We start from the raw sequence: 22,449 nt of genomic DNA on the forward strand, positions 1-22,449 counted from the left end.
TTGGTGGTAAAATTATAATAATGTCTTTTACAATGATCAAAACACAGATTTCCTTCCTCAGTTCCTTACTGACCTATTTTGTGTGAGATGTATTCCAGGAATGATTGTCTTGTAAAACAGCATATTTAATTTGACATGAATGAGTGAAAGAAATTAATTACTTGACTATCTTTTTTATTCTCTGCAAACAGGGTATTTTGCTTTTACAGTTTCACTTTTTCATTCACCTTTAGTCAAAAAAACTATGAGACTCTAAATGAAAATTTAGACTTACGAATTGCAAAATGAACTGGACTAATAACTATTTCTTAACTTCCTCAATTACTACTATAATATATGTGTTATCAAACTGACTGAATAAAATTTCATTTCTATTTCCTTATCTGCATCTACTATGACTGGGTGGTTAAAGATCATGCTAACTTCACACTGATGCACTCATCTTTCTCACCTTTTTCTTGCAAAGTCACTTCTAATCCCAATCAAAATTCAGGAGTTTAAATGTTTTGTATTGTCATTAATTGCACTATTATTTTAAATCATGGATCTATTTCTTATGAAGAAAATAATCCATGATATTTACATAAGACTTTCTTTTCTCTCTTTGTGAATATCTTGAACTTGCTTATCTTTTGGATCAATTGAAGTTAATTTGATTTCCATTTTACTTTTATTTCTGCAATTCATTACTTCTAGTTTCTTCATTTACCCTACCTTGCTATTCCCATCACAAGAACACTGCGAGCATAAAATGCAGAAAAAGATCAACAGGCAAAAGTTTGCTTGATTTTTATTGCCCTGTTTACTACAAGATTATTTGAAATAGCAGCAGCAGTTAACTGACAGGAAGCCGAACAGGAGACTTCCAAGAAATCCTTTAACAGTACTTCCAGAACAACAGAGAGCCTAATCCTTTGAAATCATGGGCAGTACATAAAGTACAGTGACCTAGCCAAGAAGTGAGTGTCATAGGATTAAGCTATTACAGAGATTAAAAACATGCAAGCAAGCAAGCAAGCAAGCAAATAAACAAAAGTAGATCCTTATGAATACAAGAAAGAACTTGGTTGCACTGGCAAAACTAGAGTAGCATCTAAGGTATTAATAGTTTGGAATCATGATGAAGCAGGCCCATTCCTGGAACTGGCTCAGAGCCTCATAGTACAGAATTTTGGATTTTGAGGATTGTCCTAAAAGTGTCCCGACAACTGTTTGGTCTTTGTGCGTTTATCCTTTCAACTGAATTTATAAATTATATTTTACTTTCTAAATGAATATTTGGTCTAATGAACAAAATATCCTTCTGAGGTATACAAAAAAACCTGTACAACATGAAAATATGTAAACATGCAAAAAACTCTGCTCAAATTGAATTAGTAACTTCTTATTGGCAAACTTTTTTTCTGGTTTTTTTCTCCTATTTATAAAATCTATTCTTACTTGAAAAGTAAGCCTAAGAAGTGCAACTAGGAATTCACCCCTCAAAGTAAATCCAAACCATACATGCAGCCAAACACCAAGAATTCATCCAACTAAATGTCATTGTCTTTACTACGAATGTCTATATCTGAACTAGTCACCCTAGTCTCATTTTTCACCTATTCATTTACGTTTCCAAGGTACAACTCACCTCACTCTAAAGTAGCTATCTAAAATAGGTCCAATGAACTATGCCCTAGAAGACAGTAAAATGAATCCCATCCCTTGTACCTTGCCTCGTAGCCATTTTGCATCAAATTAATCTCACACCACATACATAGTTCCCTGTTGCACAAGTGATTATGCAAATTCCCAGTCAGAAAATTTGTACTACCTTCTCTGTGTCATGTGTTATGTGTAGATACCCACTTTACATGTCACAAATTAATTCATATGAGCGTATATATTTGAAGCTAATAGCTTGAAACTGCACCTCGGAACCATGTATGATAAAAGAAATAATAGGATCGTATATAATTTTAAAAAAAGACATTATTCCAAGTTACAGCCTACCATATATAGTTAGCATCCTCTAAGCTCATTATCTAAAAACTTTATTAAAAGCTAAAATAAATAATTTTAATCTTATATATAGAACTAATTAATGGTTAATATAAAGATGGTTAAGCCCTAATAAAGGAGGTCAACTGCGCTCTGACCTAAGATTTACTTATTCTAAATGAAAAAAAAAACCAGAAATGTGCATGTACATATTTATAGTAACATATTTTTTTAAAAAAAGTCATACTAATGTGGAGATTTTGTCCGTTATGTTCAAGTTCCTACATGGTTTTAAGATATCATATTCTCTGCAGCTATGATAAAAGAAAATGAAGTATTATTTCGGTCTATACCATACTTCAAACTTTATAGGTATATCCCAATTTTCATGTTTCCTTTCCCAATATGTTAAAGTAGATTTTTTAGGAGCTGGCAGTCCTATTTTTATTCTAAAATATTTATTGTAGACCAATTACCTTTTACTATTTAAATATTTTAAATCAAAATTCTCCTTATGTAAAGAAAACTTGATCATAGTTCATGTATCAGAAAAGAGGAAATGAAAGTAGCTTCCCTCTTCACGCACTTGTATTCAAGAAAATCACTTTAAAGAAATGTGAAAATTTCTATTTTGGATGCACAAATGTCTCTACAAATAGTAAGTTATCTGAAAAATTGGTGTTTTTCAGGTTAGGCACACAAAAAGGGCATTTCTGTCAGCTTGGGATACAATCAATTTTGTTCTCATTCCCTTTCTGTAAAATGAGTACAGCATATCTAGCTTCATAGGAATGCTGCCACCCTTTGCATAATGCTTTGCCTGTAAGGCACACAAATGTCCATTAAAAACTTCTGCATTCAACACAGGATTCAGGTTAAATAAGACTGGGGCAGACAATTAATTTTAAAAAATTAAAAAGAGGATAACTAACCATTCAGTGAATGAGGTAATTTTTCTGCAGAAAAATACAGTATATGGTAGTGAAATTAAAATTGAAGTGTAGTATATGGATGGAATGCTGTAACATTAAGGTTCTTCAGGCATTCTGATTTTTCTAATGTTATGTCTTATGTCTTTTGAAATTTAGTGACGGCCCTTTTACATAGGTTTTGGATTTAATTTTATTCAATGCATGAAAACAACCACATCAAAAGATTTTACAATAATAACCAATATATTGACAATTCTGGCAGATTTTGCAAGCTTACAGTACAGGAAAAATCTGCTTTGTTGGTAATAGCAGCAAAGTGGAAGGTTTTTCTATCCAGGATATGCAACTGTACTTTCAAGTTACAAGTACAATTGTACTTTCAAAGTTCTTATGGCCCCTGCCTCTACAGGATGGTGTGCCAGAAAATTTCGAGAAGTACTTCATCTAATCCTATTAAAAAAAAAGGTCATAATTTTGGTATGTGGAAAATAAGTTATGTAATTAATGTAAAGTAATGTAAGTTATGTAAATAATGTAAACCCTTCTACACAAAACACCTTATAATGGCAAATATTTCTGGTATTTAAAGTCTGCACTTAACTCAAGGCCTGCTCACACAGCAGTTACAAAAGACATAAGCTGAAGTTTCTATAGTCTCTTTGCTGCCCAATCTCTCCCTGAAGTGAACTTGCTCATTTTCCTCTTAGAGTCTGTTTCCTTTCAGGTATGCTCTCTGAACTTGCTCATCACCAGTCTGACTTGAGACTTTAAAATGTACTCTGTTCAGTCATTTCTGTATGGCAGTGACATATTTCTTCTCTTTGGCTATTATTTGGACTTTGGGGCAAATATTATAGCAAAAAAAAAAAAGATAACGTGAAATGACATCAACGGGAACACATACATATTGCCACTGAAATAAGAAAAAGTGAATGAATGCTAAAATAAAATTTCATGTCAGAATAGTCCTATAAATTGAGTTATCTAAAAAATAAAGTCTGTCAACAGCTACCTTTGTTAAATAAATTAGTACTAAATTCCTGCTAATTGATAACAGGAATATATGAATCTATATATATAGATACAAAAGAAGTCATAAACTAGTGGAACACAACAAGTGCTGTGATATATTGAGGTAGTTAGCAAAATTTAGTGTGATATATTTATTATGCAGTGGAAAACTACAGTGCTACCGGTCACTTTTTCAGCTGGAGGTATTGGTTTCTTCTGTTTTATTCTTAATTTTTTCTACAAGTATTAGTAACACATGGATAAATTGCAATTTTTGATTCTGGCATGCTGCTCTGTTCTAACTTTTACAATGTAATTTCAAGTTGCTATTAATATGAGGTATGTCCTTTATATTTTCATATATCTTTCTGCTGAGTGAAAAAAATTGATGTAGCGAAACTGCTAACAAGCTGAGCCTTTGAAACCATGGGCAGGTGATGAAAGCCACTTCATGTCTAAAGCATCCCCAGGTCACAACTGTCACACTCACTGCAATTCATTGCTATCACAATCTGCTGTCCCTGCTTGTTGTTGCTCTCCTCTTATTCATCCAACTCATATATCTAAACATTCCATTACAAAAAGACATCTAATGTTTGTCTCATGTTCAAAAGGGCACAACACTCTTCTGAAATATAATTCTGAAGATTTTAGAGCTCAGAGTTCACTGCCAAATCTAAGGTGTTGCTTTGTAAGGCTTCCCTTGTAATTTTGTCTTTGTCTCATCTCCTGAATACAGCAGGATAAAATGTTTAGTTAGTACATGATCTCAGCTTTATTCCAACTTCTTATCACAAAGAAACGAAATATTGCCCAGTAATAGAAAGGCATTTGAAGCTTTCTGAATTTAAAGATAACAGCACTAGCTGTGAACTCGGTGAATTGGAAGGAAAGGTCAGCAAGTCATCTACAGTGGCACTATTCACAAAGGCAATTCTATCAAATGAATCTGGTTGTTTATAATATGAAGACTCAGATTTTCTAGAACTTAATTTTCTTCTTTGTTATTTAATTAGATATGGTGACTACTGATATACTTTTCCAAGTAGAAATTTCTCATAGGCCTTCTAATTTTCAAGCAGAATTTAAACTGGTAAACATCCTGTATTCTAATCACAAATCTATGTTGTCTTTTCAGGTTACAACTACTAACTGCAAGATGAGTGATTCACAAACTTTTCAAAACAACCTGTGGAAATATTGTCACTGAGGAGAAAATATTTCAGTAAAAATTATGGTTAAAAAAATGAGTCAAAAGATAATGAAAACAAATCCAAGAAGTTTAAAAATGTAGCAGTAAAAAAACCAGAAGCTATAATCGTAATAACAAACAGTTTCATGAAAGACAGCAACTGCACTATTTATCCTTTCCTGTAAAAATAAAGAAAAAGAAGGTTTGACCTTCTCACTTACATTTATTCTCTAAGATATTTATTTTGACTGTAGTATAAGTTATTATTCATAAACATTACATTGCCAGTGCAAGGTTCAAAAAGTATGCTGATTACAGTTTCCTGTTCAACTACTCAGTGCATATAATTCAATGGACATTGAATCACAGCCTCTGACTATGCCTAGTGAAGAACAGGTAAATTGCCAGTGACATTATGTCTATCCTCATGGAAAGAAAATCCCCTAACAATGACCTCATGCTTTAAAGTTCCTGGGGTTTATGTTTCAATCCTGTTCATTATTAAAAAATAGAAACATAATTACTTGGCTATGTTACCTCTATCCACATGACCATATTCATCTGCCATAGATAAAAACAGAGGACATAAATCTAGGCATATGTTATACCACAATGGGGCTGAAGGAACAAGTAGGAAAGTCCCTCAAGAATAAGTTCCTCAGCCCTTACAGTATTATTGAAATAACTACATGCAACAAGATCTTACATTTATAAATCAGTTTTGGATCACAGATTAACACTTGTGTTTATGCATGTAGCTGTAGGAGAAATGTGTTGCGGGCAGTGTGTCACAGGACTTGACTGAAGAAGTCACAGCAGCACTTGGGTAATGTCTCCATCAGGTTCTACAGAAACCCTTGGTAAGAACACTTTTCTAAAGAGAATTTTGGTTAATTTAGTAATCTAAAACCTTTCATTGTAATCCACATATTTTTAAATTATGGTTATGTCCAAACCAGATGGGAACACAAAACCTGGTTTGTCAAACAACTTGCACAGGAAGTTATGCCAGGAGTTATGCAAAAGTTGGCAGCTACGATATTAGCATGAATATGAGATAGCTGAATTTTCAAAAGTGACAGACATATATAATATAGATTATTAATACAAACAAATGCTTAAGTAAGCAAGAATTTGAAAAATATATATGTATATGATTGTCCAGTTACAAAGTGTTTGTAATGTTTCAGAGAGCCTAAAATTGCTAGATACTTTTAAAATCTTCACCTAGATTATAAGAAAACTATCTCTTCAACTAGACGAGTTACAGGAATAAACTTTTTAAGAAGTAAAGGAACTCCAGGATAAGGAAAATTTTCTGTTTTGGGACTGTCTATGGTTAAAATAATACACACAGTCACAGGATAACAGATATCTCTACAATACTACAGTTCTGACCTGCAGATTACTGGGTCTGCTCTGTGCAACTTCACTCTAATTTGTTCTGGGATTTGGCAGACTTAGGTTCTGCAGAGGTACAGTATCAAGCCTTTCAGCTTTCTTCAGATAATTTGCTGCATTTCACTTCAAATTCTTAGATTTTAAAGTTGGAAGAACAATCTCTTCTAATTTAAGAAAAGAGTAATTTTTTCCTTGATATCTTGAGGAATGTTGCCATTAGATTATGGACTATGAAATGAGAAATCACAAAGCTGTGCATCTCGTATGAAAATGCTTCAAGTGTTGCTTTAACATTGATTTAGAGAGGGGGAGGGAAACTGAGACAACACTGGCCACTAGCAGCCTACTGTGGTCCCAAAGCCACAACACTTGGTTTTCTTGCATATACTGACTTTATGACTTACCTTAGAACATTTGATACCTATACATCTTTATGATGGTTGGGAGTGTGTTACAGTTTTGTGCTTTTTTGTTTTGGTATTATTTATATATATGATATTTATATATCATTATATATAATTACCTTAATAACAGATGTCTCAACTCTGGATGGAGGACTCTGCACTTGTGCTGCTGCTGCCATGTTGGCAATGGTACTAAGGTGATTCATCTGGCTCATTGCCATCGTGACAGATGCTGGAGGTAGGCTCACGGGAATTAATGGGTGGGGCATCATCATAAAAGGAAGTTCCAATCCTGTTGGGAGAAAAGAAAAAGGGGATACAGGTTTATGCATCTTTTTTGAACACTGTCTTCTTTTTCTCCTGATGGACAATATTCAAGTGATGGGTGACAAGATGGTTCACACTGCAGGACAGAGCAGCTCTGTGTCAGTTCTCTTCTGGGATACGCATGGGTGAATCCCTAGCAACCGTGGAGGATTTCTAGCCACAAGGAGAGGCTATTAGACCTCTTAGTTTGTTCATATCAGTGTAATGTATATCATTGCTAAGCAATGGCTATTTATGATAGTTTTTAATATCTGCTGTAAGGTGCCTTAGTAATACATTATTATGCCACTGATGCACAGGTTAGCAGTTATTTTAAGTATCAATTTTCTTGCATACATATTTGTTCTTTACTGTCTCCACTTCCCCTGCTTAATACTTTAAAGGAAGTATTCCAGTATTCCCCACATCCTTGATTTTTTCATTGCCTATTTATATAAACACAAAAAAACAACAAAAAAAAAACAACCAAAAAACCAAAAAAAAATCAGGAACTAGAAAACTGCTGATGTTAGTGCTGAAAGATGTCAACCCGTACCATTTGGCAGAAGGTGGTTCTGTTGAAGAGGGTTGAGAGGATGGCTAACTGGAACATTATGCTGTCCAGGCAAGCTGGGGTGGTTAACAGAGGCCTGTGATCCTTGGGTGGGGGGAGATTGAAGTTTTTCTTTATCCCAAGAACCATCACTGCTGCCTGTGGGGAATGAATATATATTATTTGGATGAATGAAGACTCCAAATTTTCAATTTCTGGATTTGGAAGCAAGGCCAGAAATCTAATCTATTTTTTTGCAAGTGGCAATTTTTTTTTCTTTTTTTAATAGGTGGGCTAGGGAAGGACTTTAGGGTTTTTTTCCAACCTCTGAAAGAGGTATGTAAGGATAACTTTTTAAAGTTAATATTTAGCACACAAACCTAGAAGTGTTATAGTCACGTTCACTCACATGAAGTCTGTGATTCATGTATATTTTACATATACTTTTCCCATACTTAGCAAGTAAAACTATATATGGCATTTGTTTTATACATGAGAGAATATTTTCACCTGCAAAATGTCTAACCAAAGAATATGGCCAGTTATACCAATTAAAATTTCAACTAAAGACATATTTTTCCCTGTATTTGTGGATAAACAAACATATGAAGTAACTAAAAATTTTATTTATTGAGGGCACCAACATGCATGCATATGTGCTTGCTGATGATTCTATTTTGTATATTCTTTTTTTTTTCATATTATTAATTAAAATGTAAGGGATTACATTGATTCTTTCAGTCTTCTGGTAGTGGAACAGACTAACAGCAAGGAAGAATGTGGACAAGCAAGTATTGAGACGAGAAATAATTTAATTTATTTCAGAACACCCTTTTTCACTATTGCAGACTTCCTCATAAAAACTACCCACCGAATTAAAGAACAGGATACAATTAAAGAACAGTACTATATACTATATATAAAGGACAACAGCAATTCATGTATCATTATTAATTTGTATATTTATATGCAATGAAAAGTTTAAAATCTTCCAATCAGACAAGTTATATTATTCACAGTGCGTAGTATAATGTATAATGCTGAGATTGAGTATATGTATGTTTATGGAAAGTAATCTATACACTCATTGTATGAGTTTATTTACCATACACAATCAATACAATGTTTGAATATATTAATAAATATGGATATATGCATGCATTCTCAGCACTATTAAAATACCCATCAGCAATATATGATTGCTTCCTTTTTCATGTAGAGTACAATTTCAACCTCCTGACTTTGAAAGTTTCTACTATTTTCATGGGAATATCTCTTGATAAGGACTTTAGGATAACATCAGTCAAGATGTATTTAATCTATACTCAATTTCTAATTAGCATTAGGGATTATAGCAAAGTGCATATTCCTGAATGTTTTTCTACATACATCTTACTCATTAATGAACAACTGGGCCTGAAAAACAACAGGAATAACCACCTCCTTCGTACTCCAGTAGAAAGGGGATAAGCCCATTAGTCTTTAGATATTTTAACATCATTTTCACTGGATGACAAAAGCACAGAAGTTGGTAGAATTCCAATTTAATTTCTCTAGATCTATTAAAAACCTGATTGTAAAAGCTGTACAACGTAGTTTATAATGAAAAATACTCCATTATTGCCATGATTTTCTTTCCCTAGTTACTTCATGAAGACAGTTAAGGCTCAATATAAATTCTAACTCATTAGCTCAATACTGTCTCAATCCCAGTGTAAATTGTTCAGAAGTAGGTAATGAAAATTCAGTCCAAACTCTCCTGCTATCAAACAAAGCAATTTTACGAAACAATGAAAAGAATCAATTATATGAGATACTTTCATTATTTTACAAGAAATTGTCATAACCTTTATGCAGTGTACATAGTTGAGCTGGTTAATATATGATTTGAATCTTGTCACCTCCGATAAGTGAACATGTTTTCTTGTATTTTGAGAACTCAGGCACTCTCAAAAAGCATGAACTTACTTTTAAACACACAGTGAAGGAGCTAAATCTTAGCTGGAAAAAATCTTTTTTTTTCCTTTTAATTTTATATTCTCCAATTTTCTGCTTTTTACCACTGTGACATACATATTTCACTCCTTAAAATACAGCACTACCCCACTGCCTCTCCTTTTTTGCTCATCCTTTCTGAAGAGTTCATAGCAATCCATTGCACCACTCCAGCTGTGGAAGTCATTCCACCATGTCTTTATGCTGGCAACTATGTTATAGTTTTCCTGCTGCACAATGGCTTCTAGCTCATCCTATTTGGTGGCCATGCAGCTTGCATTGCTGTAGATGCACTTCAGCTGGACTATTGATCTGACTGCCTTTTTTAAGGCGAGAAGCCTTAATTCCTACATGATCATTCTCGGACGCGTCTGAGACACATGGATAATCCTTCTGTCTTTGCCACCGCATGACTCTCCATCCTCTACCTTCAGTGAGATGGCAGAGCAAACGACCTTGCTAACACACTGTCCCTCAAACATCGGTGCACCTCCTCCAGGCTTATTTCTCATGAGTTTGATTTCATCCCCTTCTCCCTTCAAATCTAGGTTAAAGCTCTTTCAACGAGCTCTGCTAGCTCCTGTTTCCCCCTTGAGACAGGTGTACCCTGTCTCATACATATATATATATATATATACATATATATATATATACACAGAGAGAGAGATATTTTTGTCATATATATATATATGTCATCTCTCTATATAGGAAGAACACAAATATATATTAGTAATTATATGAATATTTGTTAGTATTATAAGCAAGGAAGTTGTTTGCATTTTATAGGGCTGGTCAATTCTCAGTAGTATTTTCCTATTTATCAGCCAGATCTTCTACAGTGCAGTTGATTTCATGTTACATGGTGATGTTCAATATGGAGATGGAGTCAATTCTGCTGTGACCCTTCCTAACCTGGTCACAGAATTTTTCACAGTCAGTCATAGTTTGCATATTATGGCTCTGCTTATGTGACTCAGAAATTAGAGCTTTTCTAAATCAGTACCCCCTTCTGCCTCAAAATTACAGTGTCTACTGTTTTAGCATGATATTGAACCCAATAATAAATTGGAAGAGAGAAGACAAGCTTCAGAAAGTGAAGTATCAAGGCTAGCATTTAGCTAGTGACAGTTTCTTTAATACTTGTAGTCTGGAATCATCTGTTAAGATTTATTTACATGGAAAATGATTTATAGACAGAATCCAATCCATAACATTAGAAACCACTTTCAAACTGCAGGCTGTTGTACTCCTCAACACTTTAAGTGAACAGACACAGACGCAAATAGTCCTGTGATTTTCTTATGCTAGTTGAGCAGAACGCTCTTCCTCTTAGAGGAAACAGTTATTTTCATTAATGTCAAAGCAAAACAAGTGTTATTCCTTAGACACTATTCACTGCTTGCACAACAAAGTGCAAGCTACCAGTTCTGTCACTTTTTACATTTGATTTTGATTTAATGTGTACAGTGGTTTCAAAGAGTATTAAAAATCTGTTGCCTTCTTCCTCTTCACTTGTTGCCCTGCTGGAGGCTTATGTTTTTCCAGTTTCCATCAGTGGTTGTCAAGTCTTTGTAATAGGATTAAAAGCTTGGACACCTGATATCCCTGGGTGCTTCAGTTCACCCTCATAAAAGCTGTTTGCTTTAAATTGAGAGAAAATCAGTTTTTAGTGGCATAATTAATTAAATTATGCAAAGTGTTCCAGATTCAGCATAACACTTTCTGAAGCAGCAATTGGAAGCTCTACATTGCATTCAAACAGCATTTCAATTGATGCTGCACTAGGCTGACCACAGAGTAGCATTTTCAAAGCTTTCAAGCATAAGGGATCCAATTTTGAAATGCAAATGCTTAATGTTGAGTGCTCGAACCCCATACATATGTACTTGAATAGGCAATTTGATAGCCAACTACGTATTTCATGTGCAATAGTGCTAATACAAGTACTCAAAAAATTGAAATGAAGTTCCAAATATAAGTACACATGCTTAAAAACCAGGCTCAGATGATCTCACATTTACTCATGATGGACAACCCAATGGAACAAAAATGGCAATACATTTTCATAATTAAAAAGGCGTAGTACAGAATTCATTGCTTTCCTCATCACCAACATTTCAGCACATATTTTCCATAATGTGAGTTACCTTCTCCCATAATCAGCAGTTACACAACAAACCACTATTTGTATACTGAAGTGGGTCTGTAAAAGCCTGATGCTTGGATTATTTGTATTCATTAGTAGCACAATTAGGTAGCTAAGGATGGTAATAATAAATTGAAACAATTCTGGACTGGAAGGTAATGCAGCCAAGAAAAAGAAAATTAAGCAGAAAACCACACTGTACAATGTCAGCTTTCCAAACAAATTATCTAAATGTACTAGGTTCATTTTTACAAACACTATTCTTATTTGCACACTTTTCCATTCTTGGTCTATCCCCACTAGGACTCAGTTTACTTAAATTTTGGTTCCTACAATGTGAGCTGAACAGTTAATTCCTGTGATAGTCATCAGGGATCCAGCCAATGGACTCTGGAGAACTGTTTGTTGAGCTTACTCTGTGGGAGACAGACCTACCTTTGTCAGCTGAATCTGAATCTCCTGGTTCCAGAGACTACAGTAACACTTCTCCCAGACTCAGTTCAATGGCCTAAACACAAAACACCTGAGATGGTCAAAATAATTTGAATCATGTCTTATATGGTTGGTGAGTATAACACAGCACCTGCAGGTGAAGATCAGGCAGGATACTTGAGGGCATCTAAGCTAGTAGCATAAATACGTCTGGGCAACTAAGTCAAACCTTTCTTGATCATAGGTGGTTTTTAAAAGTAGGCTATTTGCAGACCCTCAGGTCTTCCCTTTCCTTACATGTGGAAAACGTGGATATTTTATGGCATTCCAGAGAACACTTCAAGCCTTTTTTCAGGCAAGTGAATCCCATCCCATGGCTAAGGGATGGTTTCATGTACTATTACATACACAAGCAATATCACATAGCAAAAACACAAACAAGAGCCTGATTGCCTACTAACAACTCAAACCACAATTTATTTTTTTTTGAGTGCTACTGATCTTCCTTCAGTCCTCTAATCTTTCTGTTATCTTCTGTGTTTCCTGAAACACTTTGTATCTCAGCAACAATTACCAAACAAAGCATCAGTATCAGCTGTGTTGGCTCATTTTTCCGAAGTGGACTATTTATGATCTAGGCTGTTTATGTCCACTGGAAAATATGCATAATCAGCATGCTAAAAATTGGTAATCTTAGCCTCCTGACAGTGAGGAAACAGTTTCATAAATGGTCCAAATCAAATCCTGCTGCTTTAGACTTTTAATTGCTATAAATTTGAGATTTGATTTTTGTATAATTCAGTTTCCTAAAATCAGCTGTAGTATTTACCTGCAATATGAGAGTGTTGTGAGACTGTAAAAAGGACAGACATCTACAGAAAGAGGTATTCTTCTAATACCTCTATGCTACTGCTACATCAATAAAGAAAAAAAAACTCCCAACCTTTGCGATATGTAAACCATATCTGTCTAATATTATTGATACTTTAAAAAAATGCATTACTCCTTCTTCTGAGACCACAAAGGGATCAGGAAAGCAAGTACTATGACACAGGAAAATAGCACGTATCCTAAGATTTTTCTTTTATTTGGCTCTACATAAGGATTTTTCTTTTCTTTTTTACCCCCACATGAAATTTTGTATTGTTTGGACATTTTCTTGTTATGTAATCATGCTTATGCTCTTAAATAGGCCATGAGCAATGTGGCCTCATAACTGAAAGGTTTTATAATTTTCTGTAAAATAGTAGGGTGATGGTTCTGGTATTTGTAGTTCTGCTATTATCACAACAGAGCATATACATGTCTAGCACCGAATTCTTAAAAAAAAAAAAAAGACACTACTCTTCAATAAACATTTTCCCACAAAAATATATAAAGGAGAAGCCAAAAGAACCTTTGGAATCACATATGGTTTCTTCTTTGCTGACAGCAGTAGCAATCTGAAAAACAGCTTATAGCCTCAATCATGTTGACTGCTTCATTCACTGTCTTAATTTTATTGCATACTTGTTTTGTGGCAATGGCAAAGAAATCACAACTGCATTTTGCACCATAAGCCAGATTTGTGCCCACTTAACGCACCTTCTTCCATATTTATATTCTGATAATAAAACCTGTAGTAGAAACTGTTAATTCCAGTAAATAAGATGGAATTCTAAATGCTGAATATCACAGTATAGGCTGAATCAGAAAATACTGAATTTATATAAGTTAACAAGTGAAAGAATTTTTTTTACAGTTACAATGGAAGATATATATATTTTATACTAATCCTTCATTATTTCATCAAAAAGATTAGCACAAGAAAAGCTTTTTAAAATTCGATTTAATGAATTATGAAACTGTCCAAGACAACTGAAAGCTCAGCAACTCAGTTACAGGCTGTGCGACATTTACCTAAAAATAGATTTTCCATTTGTCTTCTTTTACCAAGATCTAACTTGCACTTATTTCATAGATAAAGACCACTTTATTTTTAATGTTATATGATCTTCTAAGATAAGAATGCAATTTAGATATGTAAAAATAAATTTGTGGCAAAAAATCCTGTATTCAGGAAAATAAAAACTGAGCCACATTTTACTGTCAAGAACACCTGCACAAATTTGTTAACTTCACACCAGAAAGGTAGAAGTACAGTTAGTCCCTTGAGGTAGAGTTTTTTAAATATGAAGACTAATGAGCCATCAGAAGTCAAACAAAATAGACAGAAAACTACATTTTCTTTATCTCTCTTTCAACACAATGAACATCACAAAGTATTTAGTGAACACCTCGATTACAGGTTTTATTTTTATAAAATAAAAACAGGTTTTTTTTAAAAAAAAAATTCCATTTAATAGATAATTAATATATTACTATATGCCCTCGTATGTAATTGTGGATAGTAATATTTTCTGTATGCCTAGGGAAGAGGTAAGAGTGAATATGCCTGACTGAGGAGTATATAACATCATATTTAGAACATTTTCTGAGAAATATGGTTTTAAGTTTTCTTTTAGTACAAGATCCCTTCTTACTTCAGTTTATAAAGAAAGAAGTTATCCTCATTGAATTTGTTGGTTTGTATAATCAGTATAACAGGCTCAGTATAATAGGCTTCCTTTTTAGTACAGTGGAAACTAAGACATCCCAGAAACTTCTCCAAGGTGAAAGATGCAAATTTGAGCTTCTGAGTGATTCAGGCATATGAACAAGTGCCTAAGCTTTGCAGAAAATATAGATTTGGATAGGGAAGTTGTGCTTAATGCCTACACTAGTCTGATTCAGGCCATGCCTCAGTTGGTGGGACCTCGATTTCTGATCCTTACTACCTCTAATCTGAGTTTTACAGCTTCTAATTTGATATTAGCAGTGCTCAAAAATAAAAAAAGCAAAGCAAAGCAATATACTATGTATATATTTAGGAACTTGTCTTCCCCCTTTTCTTTATCTTTACTAAAATATTTTCTCAAATGACCCAAAAAGTTTTTAAAAATAATAATCTAACTATTGACTCTTTAACTCAAGAAGCAAAGTCATGCAGGTTTTCAGGACACCTAAGTATGGCTGATAGTTCTGTAATGCTATAAGCTAAAAAAACAAAATAATAGAAAACTCTCAGTAAATATACTGAAGTGCAAAAATTAAATTTATAGAGAAATTGCATAAAAGTGAGAATCCTGTTTCCAAATGTCTTCTGTAAATAGACATACCCTATTAGTTCGTACACATTTTGCCCCACCTGTTTCAGCTTTGTTAAAATAGGGAAAAATAAATGATGCAAGATACATTGGGCTTGAAAGCACTGAAATTAAAAGCCAGAAGGCCTCTGTAAACTACTGTTCAATCTATTTAGAAGAAGATGCATCAGGTACGAGAAAGCAAAGCAGGGACGTTGACACATCACAGGTAATTCTGTTTATTGATGATTTTTTTTTTTTTAAATTGCTGAACTAAAAAGGAATGTTTCAATTTCCAGCACAAATGCTGCACAAAGTCTTAACAGCACATGGGCTCTAAAAGGTTGCACACAGAATGCTTTGTTAAACATCATTCTTTGGACTTTTACTCACTGAATTTTTCAGTCGTTTTCTCAGGAAACAAGGCAAAATTGTCAAAAATCAGTCCTTATTAATCAACAGATTAATATCCACTCTTAAGCAAAGTTGATTGCAACTCTCATAGCAATTGCAACCCTGTGCTCTCTGGGAAAATAACCACAGGTTGGCTGCATGAAACCCCACCAGCTGCAGCAAGTTTCAGGCACTCTCCAGAGCACATGGATGTGTTTTCTGTTCAGGGAAAAGGAGATTTGTGTTTGCCCAGATATTGGCTTGATGTGTAGCATGGGGCTGGGCACAGAGGTTTTCAAATCGATGCTGTGTCTCTTCCATACTAGAAAACTTCTGCAGGAAAGCCAGAAGGCTGCACAAGCTCAGAGGCTCACAGAGCCATCTCCTCCTCCTTTGGGAAGCAGGTGCTAACTCAAAGCTTTGTGAGGAATTGTTTTATTTCTGAGTTGCCTCTACAGTTTTGGTTTAGCTCTCTCATGACCATTCTGATACAGGCTACAATTTTTAGGTCTCATATAGACTTTTTGTAAATTTTCAACATGTAATAGGCTCACTTCTCAAAGGAATCCAAAGATTATTACTATTAATATTATTATTATTACTATTAAAAAATACCTTTTTCTAGCTTTTAGGTACACAGCTTCACCACTTCAATGTTATTTGAACACACATGCATGTATCTGTGTGTACATCTCTACCTTTACGTCACACGCACACACAAACTATACATGTAAATACATAAACGGTACAACAAATTGTGAGCTAGAATCTTACTAAAAATATCTTCTTTTCATATACTTTGATTTTTAAAGGCAGAATATATGTCCACCAACTCAAAATCCAGTTATTTACAGCCTAGCAAACAAAATTATACTATGCTTCCCTTGTTCAAGAATAGCACATACATTATTACCAAGAATCATTATTACAGCTCAGCTGTTATTCAGTACTTCACTATGCTACAGTAACTTCATTGTACACTTAATCCCTTAGGTTTTTTTCTAAAGTTTCATGTCCCAAGACAGATGATCATGACATTCTGTTACTTAAAGAAGGAAATCTTACCTAACAGTTTATGGATCCTGGGTCTTGTTTCAGGACTTCTGAAACTGTTTCTGTACATAATTTATCGTTTTCTCAGGATGACAATGAAAAAAAATGACAACTAGTATGACTAGTAGTAACAGTAGTAATAGTAATAATATGTGACAGTTAGAGCAGGTGGACACTCCCGGCCCCACAGGGCTTATAGTGTGAAAATACTGTAAGAAACAGTACATATACACAGACAACAGGCTACAAGGAATTTCTCTCAGTAAGGAAGATCTACATATAAATGCATATCTGTTATAACAGCTTCTCATGATTGCTGTTGTTTATGCAAAAAGGATCATTTTCTCTTTGAGATTTAGTTTACCAACATTCTCTGTTTATATATTGATACCCTACTCTATTCAGAACTGCTGCTTTTTTTTCTGACTGGAGTCTTACAAAAATGATCAAAGGTAAAATCTAAACGCAAAGGCAGCTAAAAGTATGCAATTGGATTAAGATGGTAGAAGTGTGGAAGTGATATATTCTTAACAGTAAATTTCTCAAATATTTCCTTGGATTTTTTTTATTCGGGGGGAGGAGGGTATAACTACTTCCTAATTAGTAATATTTTTGTTCCCTTTTTAAAATGGAGAGACATCACTATCTTAAAGCTATTTAACACAACATATTTATTTACTTCAAAAAATTACTGGATCACTGTTACCAACAGCCATGTCTAGTGGCAAAAATTTTCACCTAATGTGGAAGAGACAAAACAGTCAAGCTAGCGTTTGACACAAAAGCCTATTGTCATTAAATGATAGCATGTTATGATAATTTCTTCAATATTGGCTTTACAGTTGTCTCTTTTTTTTTCCTGTAATAGTTCTAGGACAATGAAGTTCACCTAAGCTATTATACCAAGATTTAGTACTCTGAACTTTACCAGGCCCACATGAATTTTATTCATTGTAGTCATTTTTATGTATTAGCATCTTATATCAAACCGATTTGTGAAGAAGGCACACCCATCCTAAGTGTACTTTAAACAATATCTTTAACTGTGTCTTAGAAAAAATTTGCAGCAAGATATTTACATCCAGATCTCATTTAGTAAAAATCAGGATGGTACACTCTTTCAGTGGTAAGAAAAAGACATAAGAACATATCTTACTGTGTTTCCTAGCTCCATGCAATCTTTCTTCATGATCAACAATTCAGCTGGTCAGAGATGAGGGGACTTGCATAATAGGAGAGACAATAGGTATACACATAGACAAAAAAGTACTCTTTGTTCACCCTACCTTGACTCAATTAGTGACAATATTCTCCAGGTGAGAATTGTAGGTACAATGTTGACAAGGATAACCTCTGTTCTCATCTCTTGCTTTCTGAACAAGTTTTGACTAGTGTATAACTGGTGGCTATTACATAATAACAGGTGGGCTAGATGCCTTCTCAGCAACCTGTGTTCAGTCCTCTGCACACTGAACAGAAGATGTTTCTGTGTATTAAGTCCCTCAGACTTAAGCCCTACAAACAAGATGTTACCATCCATTAGCAATTTACATTGATCAACTCAGTACAGAATGATAGAATCATAGAATGATTTGGAAGGTGACCTTAAAGATCATGCAGTTCCACCCACCCTGTCATGGTGGGGGGATTTGTATCAGGTATTTGTAGGTCATCACTTATCCTAAGTTCTCAAAACCATATGAAAACACCTCAGCTGCTGGTGTGGATTCCATTAGGGTGGCCAAGCACCTGAGAGTTGTTTCAAATCTTTCTACTACTGGAGCTGGCAATGTGTTTTATGCTGCTTAACAAACAAACAAACAAAAACAAACAAACAAACAAACAAAAAACCAAAAAAAAAGCAACAATGTTAATTTCAGATTGAAAACTCTTTAGGAATAGACCTTGAAGAATAGATCTTGAATTAAAATATTGGACAAGGTCTAGAAGTTTTTCTGATGCTTCAGGAGAAATTATGAAAAAATCTTTTCCAAATTCTAAAATCTTTTTTTTATTATTATTCTAATTTGAATTTTTTTTCTTTAAAATGAAAGAGAACATTTCTTCAAAAGCTTTGTTTTTGCAAACAAGCTGTCTCATGTACAGTCAATATAGATTTCTGACAAAAATAAAAAGCTGCATTTCTCACTTTTAAATCATCAAGACATAAATGCACAGACATAGTGCTAACAGGCAACAATTATCCCAAAAATCAAATCTTAGAAATCAAATTTGGCCTAGAGGCCAGAATAAGTTAGAACAGTATTCCTAGAAATGGAATTACAGGTAGAAGCACCTGATATTTGGCATCTAAATTTGGCATGCAGCTTACCTGCCCCGCAAGACATAGAATACGTAATTCCACAGTTATATTCTAAAACAGGAAAACATCTACAAATAATTTTAAAATCTTTCCCTTTCAAAGACTAAGACTGAAATCCCATTCCCCTTGAAGTCAGTGAGACTTGATTAAGGCCAAATTTTCATTCTTGTTGCTTTGATGTACCACTCTGAGCACAGCTGAGTGCAAAGATACAAGTCAATTCAAACTGGTATCTTAGCATGTTAGCTCAAGGATGCTAAAAATTGGCTAAAAATTTTATTATCTTGTGGTTAATTTATCAAGGGATAAAATAAGTTACTTAAATATGAGATATATGATAACAGAATATTTGTTTTGCTAAGTGATTCACTAAAAAAGGAAATTTAAATATCAAGACTACCCTTAGTTTCCACAGGGACTTCTGTGCAGTCTTCAGGATTGACACTATGTTAAAGTATTAGTACAATTTTTCAAGCAGATTAGCCTCAACACAGTGCTTTGAAAAATTTAAAAAAGAGAACAGATAGCAAATGTCACTTCTTTAGTAGCTACAAAATGCAAACTCCAAGTGTTTTAACCTAATGAATAAATGAGTTTGTCCTTTATGTATAAAATATAGTTTGTGTTTGTTGCACAAGTTTTTTAATAATAGATGAATTTTAGGTTTGCTTCAACATATTCAATAAAGTGTGATTAATTTGGTTTTTCAAAAATGCAAACTAGACATTACTATATTACTCTGCAAAATGCACAGCTTGCAACATTATTGTCTCTGTGGGATCTTAAATTGAATTGTAAAATGTGTCTTATTTCCAGTTTGATTTATGTAAGAAATTTCAGTGGATAATGCCCTTTTTGAAGTTTCAGTGCTTTCTCCAAAGAAAAAACACATAACTAAAAATCATGACATAGCTTATTATAAATCACAGCAAAGTTTTATCCTTACATAATGTTCCACTTAAAAATCATATACTGATGCCACATATTAGATTCAATTCAGTGAATTAACTTTTTTTCAAGTTTTGTATTATGACAGATTATATAACGCATTTTTGACATGTTCTGTGATTTTATTGCGATATTCTAAGTAATTACCAAATCTCTTTTTCTCTAAAAAAGCTTTCCTGTGCCCTGAGAATTAATCTATGATACCATTTAACTTGGCTTTTTGAAGTAAATATCACTAGATAAAAAGCCAGCTGGTTCTGAATAATGGGATACTTGAATGAATGTATTAGTGTTTGAAAATGAGAGTACAAATCTTTTAAAAAGATTAATTTCCATAAGAAAGATAGCTCACAGATCTACAAAAGAATAAATTCAAAACATAATAAACTGCCAGAAAGAGAGGTAGATTAAAGTAAAGGCAGCAGCACCTTGTTATTGCAGCTGTTGTATAGCAATGATTCTGTATCAATTACAACATTTGGTAGTATGGGCAGCCTCTTCAAAGGCTTCAGTATGAAGCTTGAACCTGGAATACACAGCACACCCTATGTAATAACTTGAGTGATTAATTTTTTTTTCTTAACAGGACATAACTTTTGTTCCTAACAATTGAGCCTCCAGGAAGAGTAACAAGATGCTTCTGACTTTAATGTGAACAGCTATCATCAGTTTTGTTTTTTATTAAAGATTTGGATATGAATTTATCTTTATCATGGAAAGAGCTTGGCTTTATCACCACACACAAATGCTGACATCAGCATGTAAGCTGACTTTTGTTGTCCTATGGACTTTATTTTCAATATCCTGTTTCAAAATATGTTTCCTTGAATGGGTCTGGGATACTGTTCACACAATTGCTGTGACTAAATATTAATGAAATGAAGTTTGCTGATGCCACTAAATACTGCAGGTTTGCATAAACAAATTCTAAGACTCAAAGTATTAAATCATATTGGAACAAACTTTAAAGTACATGAGGTGTTTGTTTTCTGATGATGGGATTAATCTAGTTTCTATCAGGTCTACATCAAGTTTTTCAGTGGTATGTGTGGAAGACAGATTGTTCTTAGTAATCCATTCCGGGCAATCTAGTGAATTAGTCAAGAAACACAGTATCCCTGAAGGAGGTTCTAAAGCACTGCATTAGTAAAGTGCAGGGAATTGACCTGCCAAATCCAAAACACAAACAGAAGACTTTCTTCTATGGTAACAGACATGAAGTGCTGAAAATGCTAGCACCAATATAATTTAGACAAAAATAGTCAGACATTCCAAAAAAACATTCTTTTCTTGCAAAAGTGATGGAGAGCAGGTTTAGCAGCCTGAGTGTGTCAGCCTTACCAGTGCAGCTGCAAGAGAGCAGCCAGTTTCTAAACAAGTCTAGTAGGCATTTGAAACAATCACAGGAATTTCTATCTTAGCCAGACTCAGACTGATTTTCAACTGATCAGAACCAGGTATTCCACTGTCATCTTAATGACAAATTTTAATTCCTTCCTCCAAAGCTTAGAAGTATTAAAATCAAATGAAAATATTTGAATATTGAAAGATATTTCTATTTCTCTTCTGACTTGTTCTCTGTGGAAACTGAATCATTGCTGCTGTTAAAACCCAGAACAATGAATAATGGCCTGAGGGCAGACATAAAAGATATTTTAGATAAAAATTTTAGCTTAAAATTTTACAAAGTTATAACAGTGACTACTGAAGACAATTAATGATTACCGAAGTCTATACGGAAACTGTACTATGTATACAAATTTTCACATTAATATATATGCATTTAAAAGACAACATTCAGCATAATTTTTAAAAGTATCCTAACAGAAAAGTTACAAGGAACATTGCAATTTAAATAAAATTTATATAATAAAATATTCCAAACTGGATAGAAGTACCTTATCCTGAACTTCCATTTTGTTCTGGTATTTTTTTTCAGTTCAATTCAACATCTTTTGGTTTATATCTCATCTTATATGTTTATGGCTTTATTAGATACACAATACATATTTTTCAATATATCAATAGTTTCCACATCACTAAAAAAAAAAGGGCATTTCTAATTTCAGTGCTTTCAAAGTACCATATTTCAAAATTTCTTTTGCATTCTATATTTTTTAATTTTGATATTTCACTAACAAGTAAAATTAAAGCAGATCCTGAAATGGCGACATTTCACACAAAGTGACTATAATCAGACACTGATGTAGACTACA

At 33.8% G+C, this 22,449-nt stretch overlaps 1 protein-coding gene across 1 annotated transcript in view; it reads right to left on the reverse strand.

Annotated features, from left to right (window-relative positions):
• Positions 1 to 22,449, reverse strand: part of DACH1 (dachshund family transcription factor 1) — a 341,631-nt gene that overhangs the window by 107,208 nt on the left and 211,974 nt on the right. The window contains exons 4-5 of the mRNA XM_018071320.2: positions 7,783 to 7,938; positions 7,040 to 7,212 (exon numbers count right to left, since the gene is read on the reverse strand). Of these exons, the coding sequence (XP_017926809.1) occupies positions 7,040 to 7,212; positions 7,783 to 7,938 (329 nt within the window). The remainder of the gene's footprint in view (positions 1 to 7,039; positions 7,213 to 7,782; positions 7,939 to 22,449) is intronic.

This window comes from Manacus vitellinus, unplaced genomic scaffold (assembly GCF_001715985.3).
Source record: "Manacus vitellinus isolate BGI_N305 unplaced genomic scaffold, ASM171598v3 scaffold_2_pilon, whole genome shotgun sequence".
NCBI classification, from domain to species: Eukaryota; Metazoa; Chordata; class Aves; order Passeriformes; family Pipridae; genus Manacus; species Manacus vitellinus.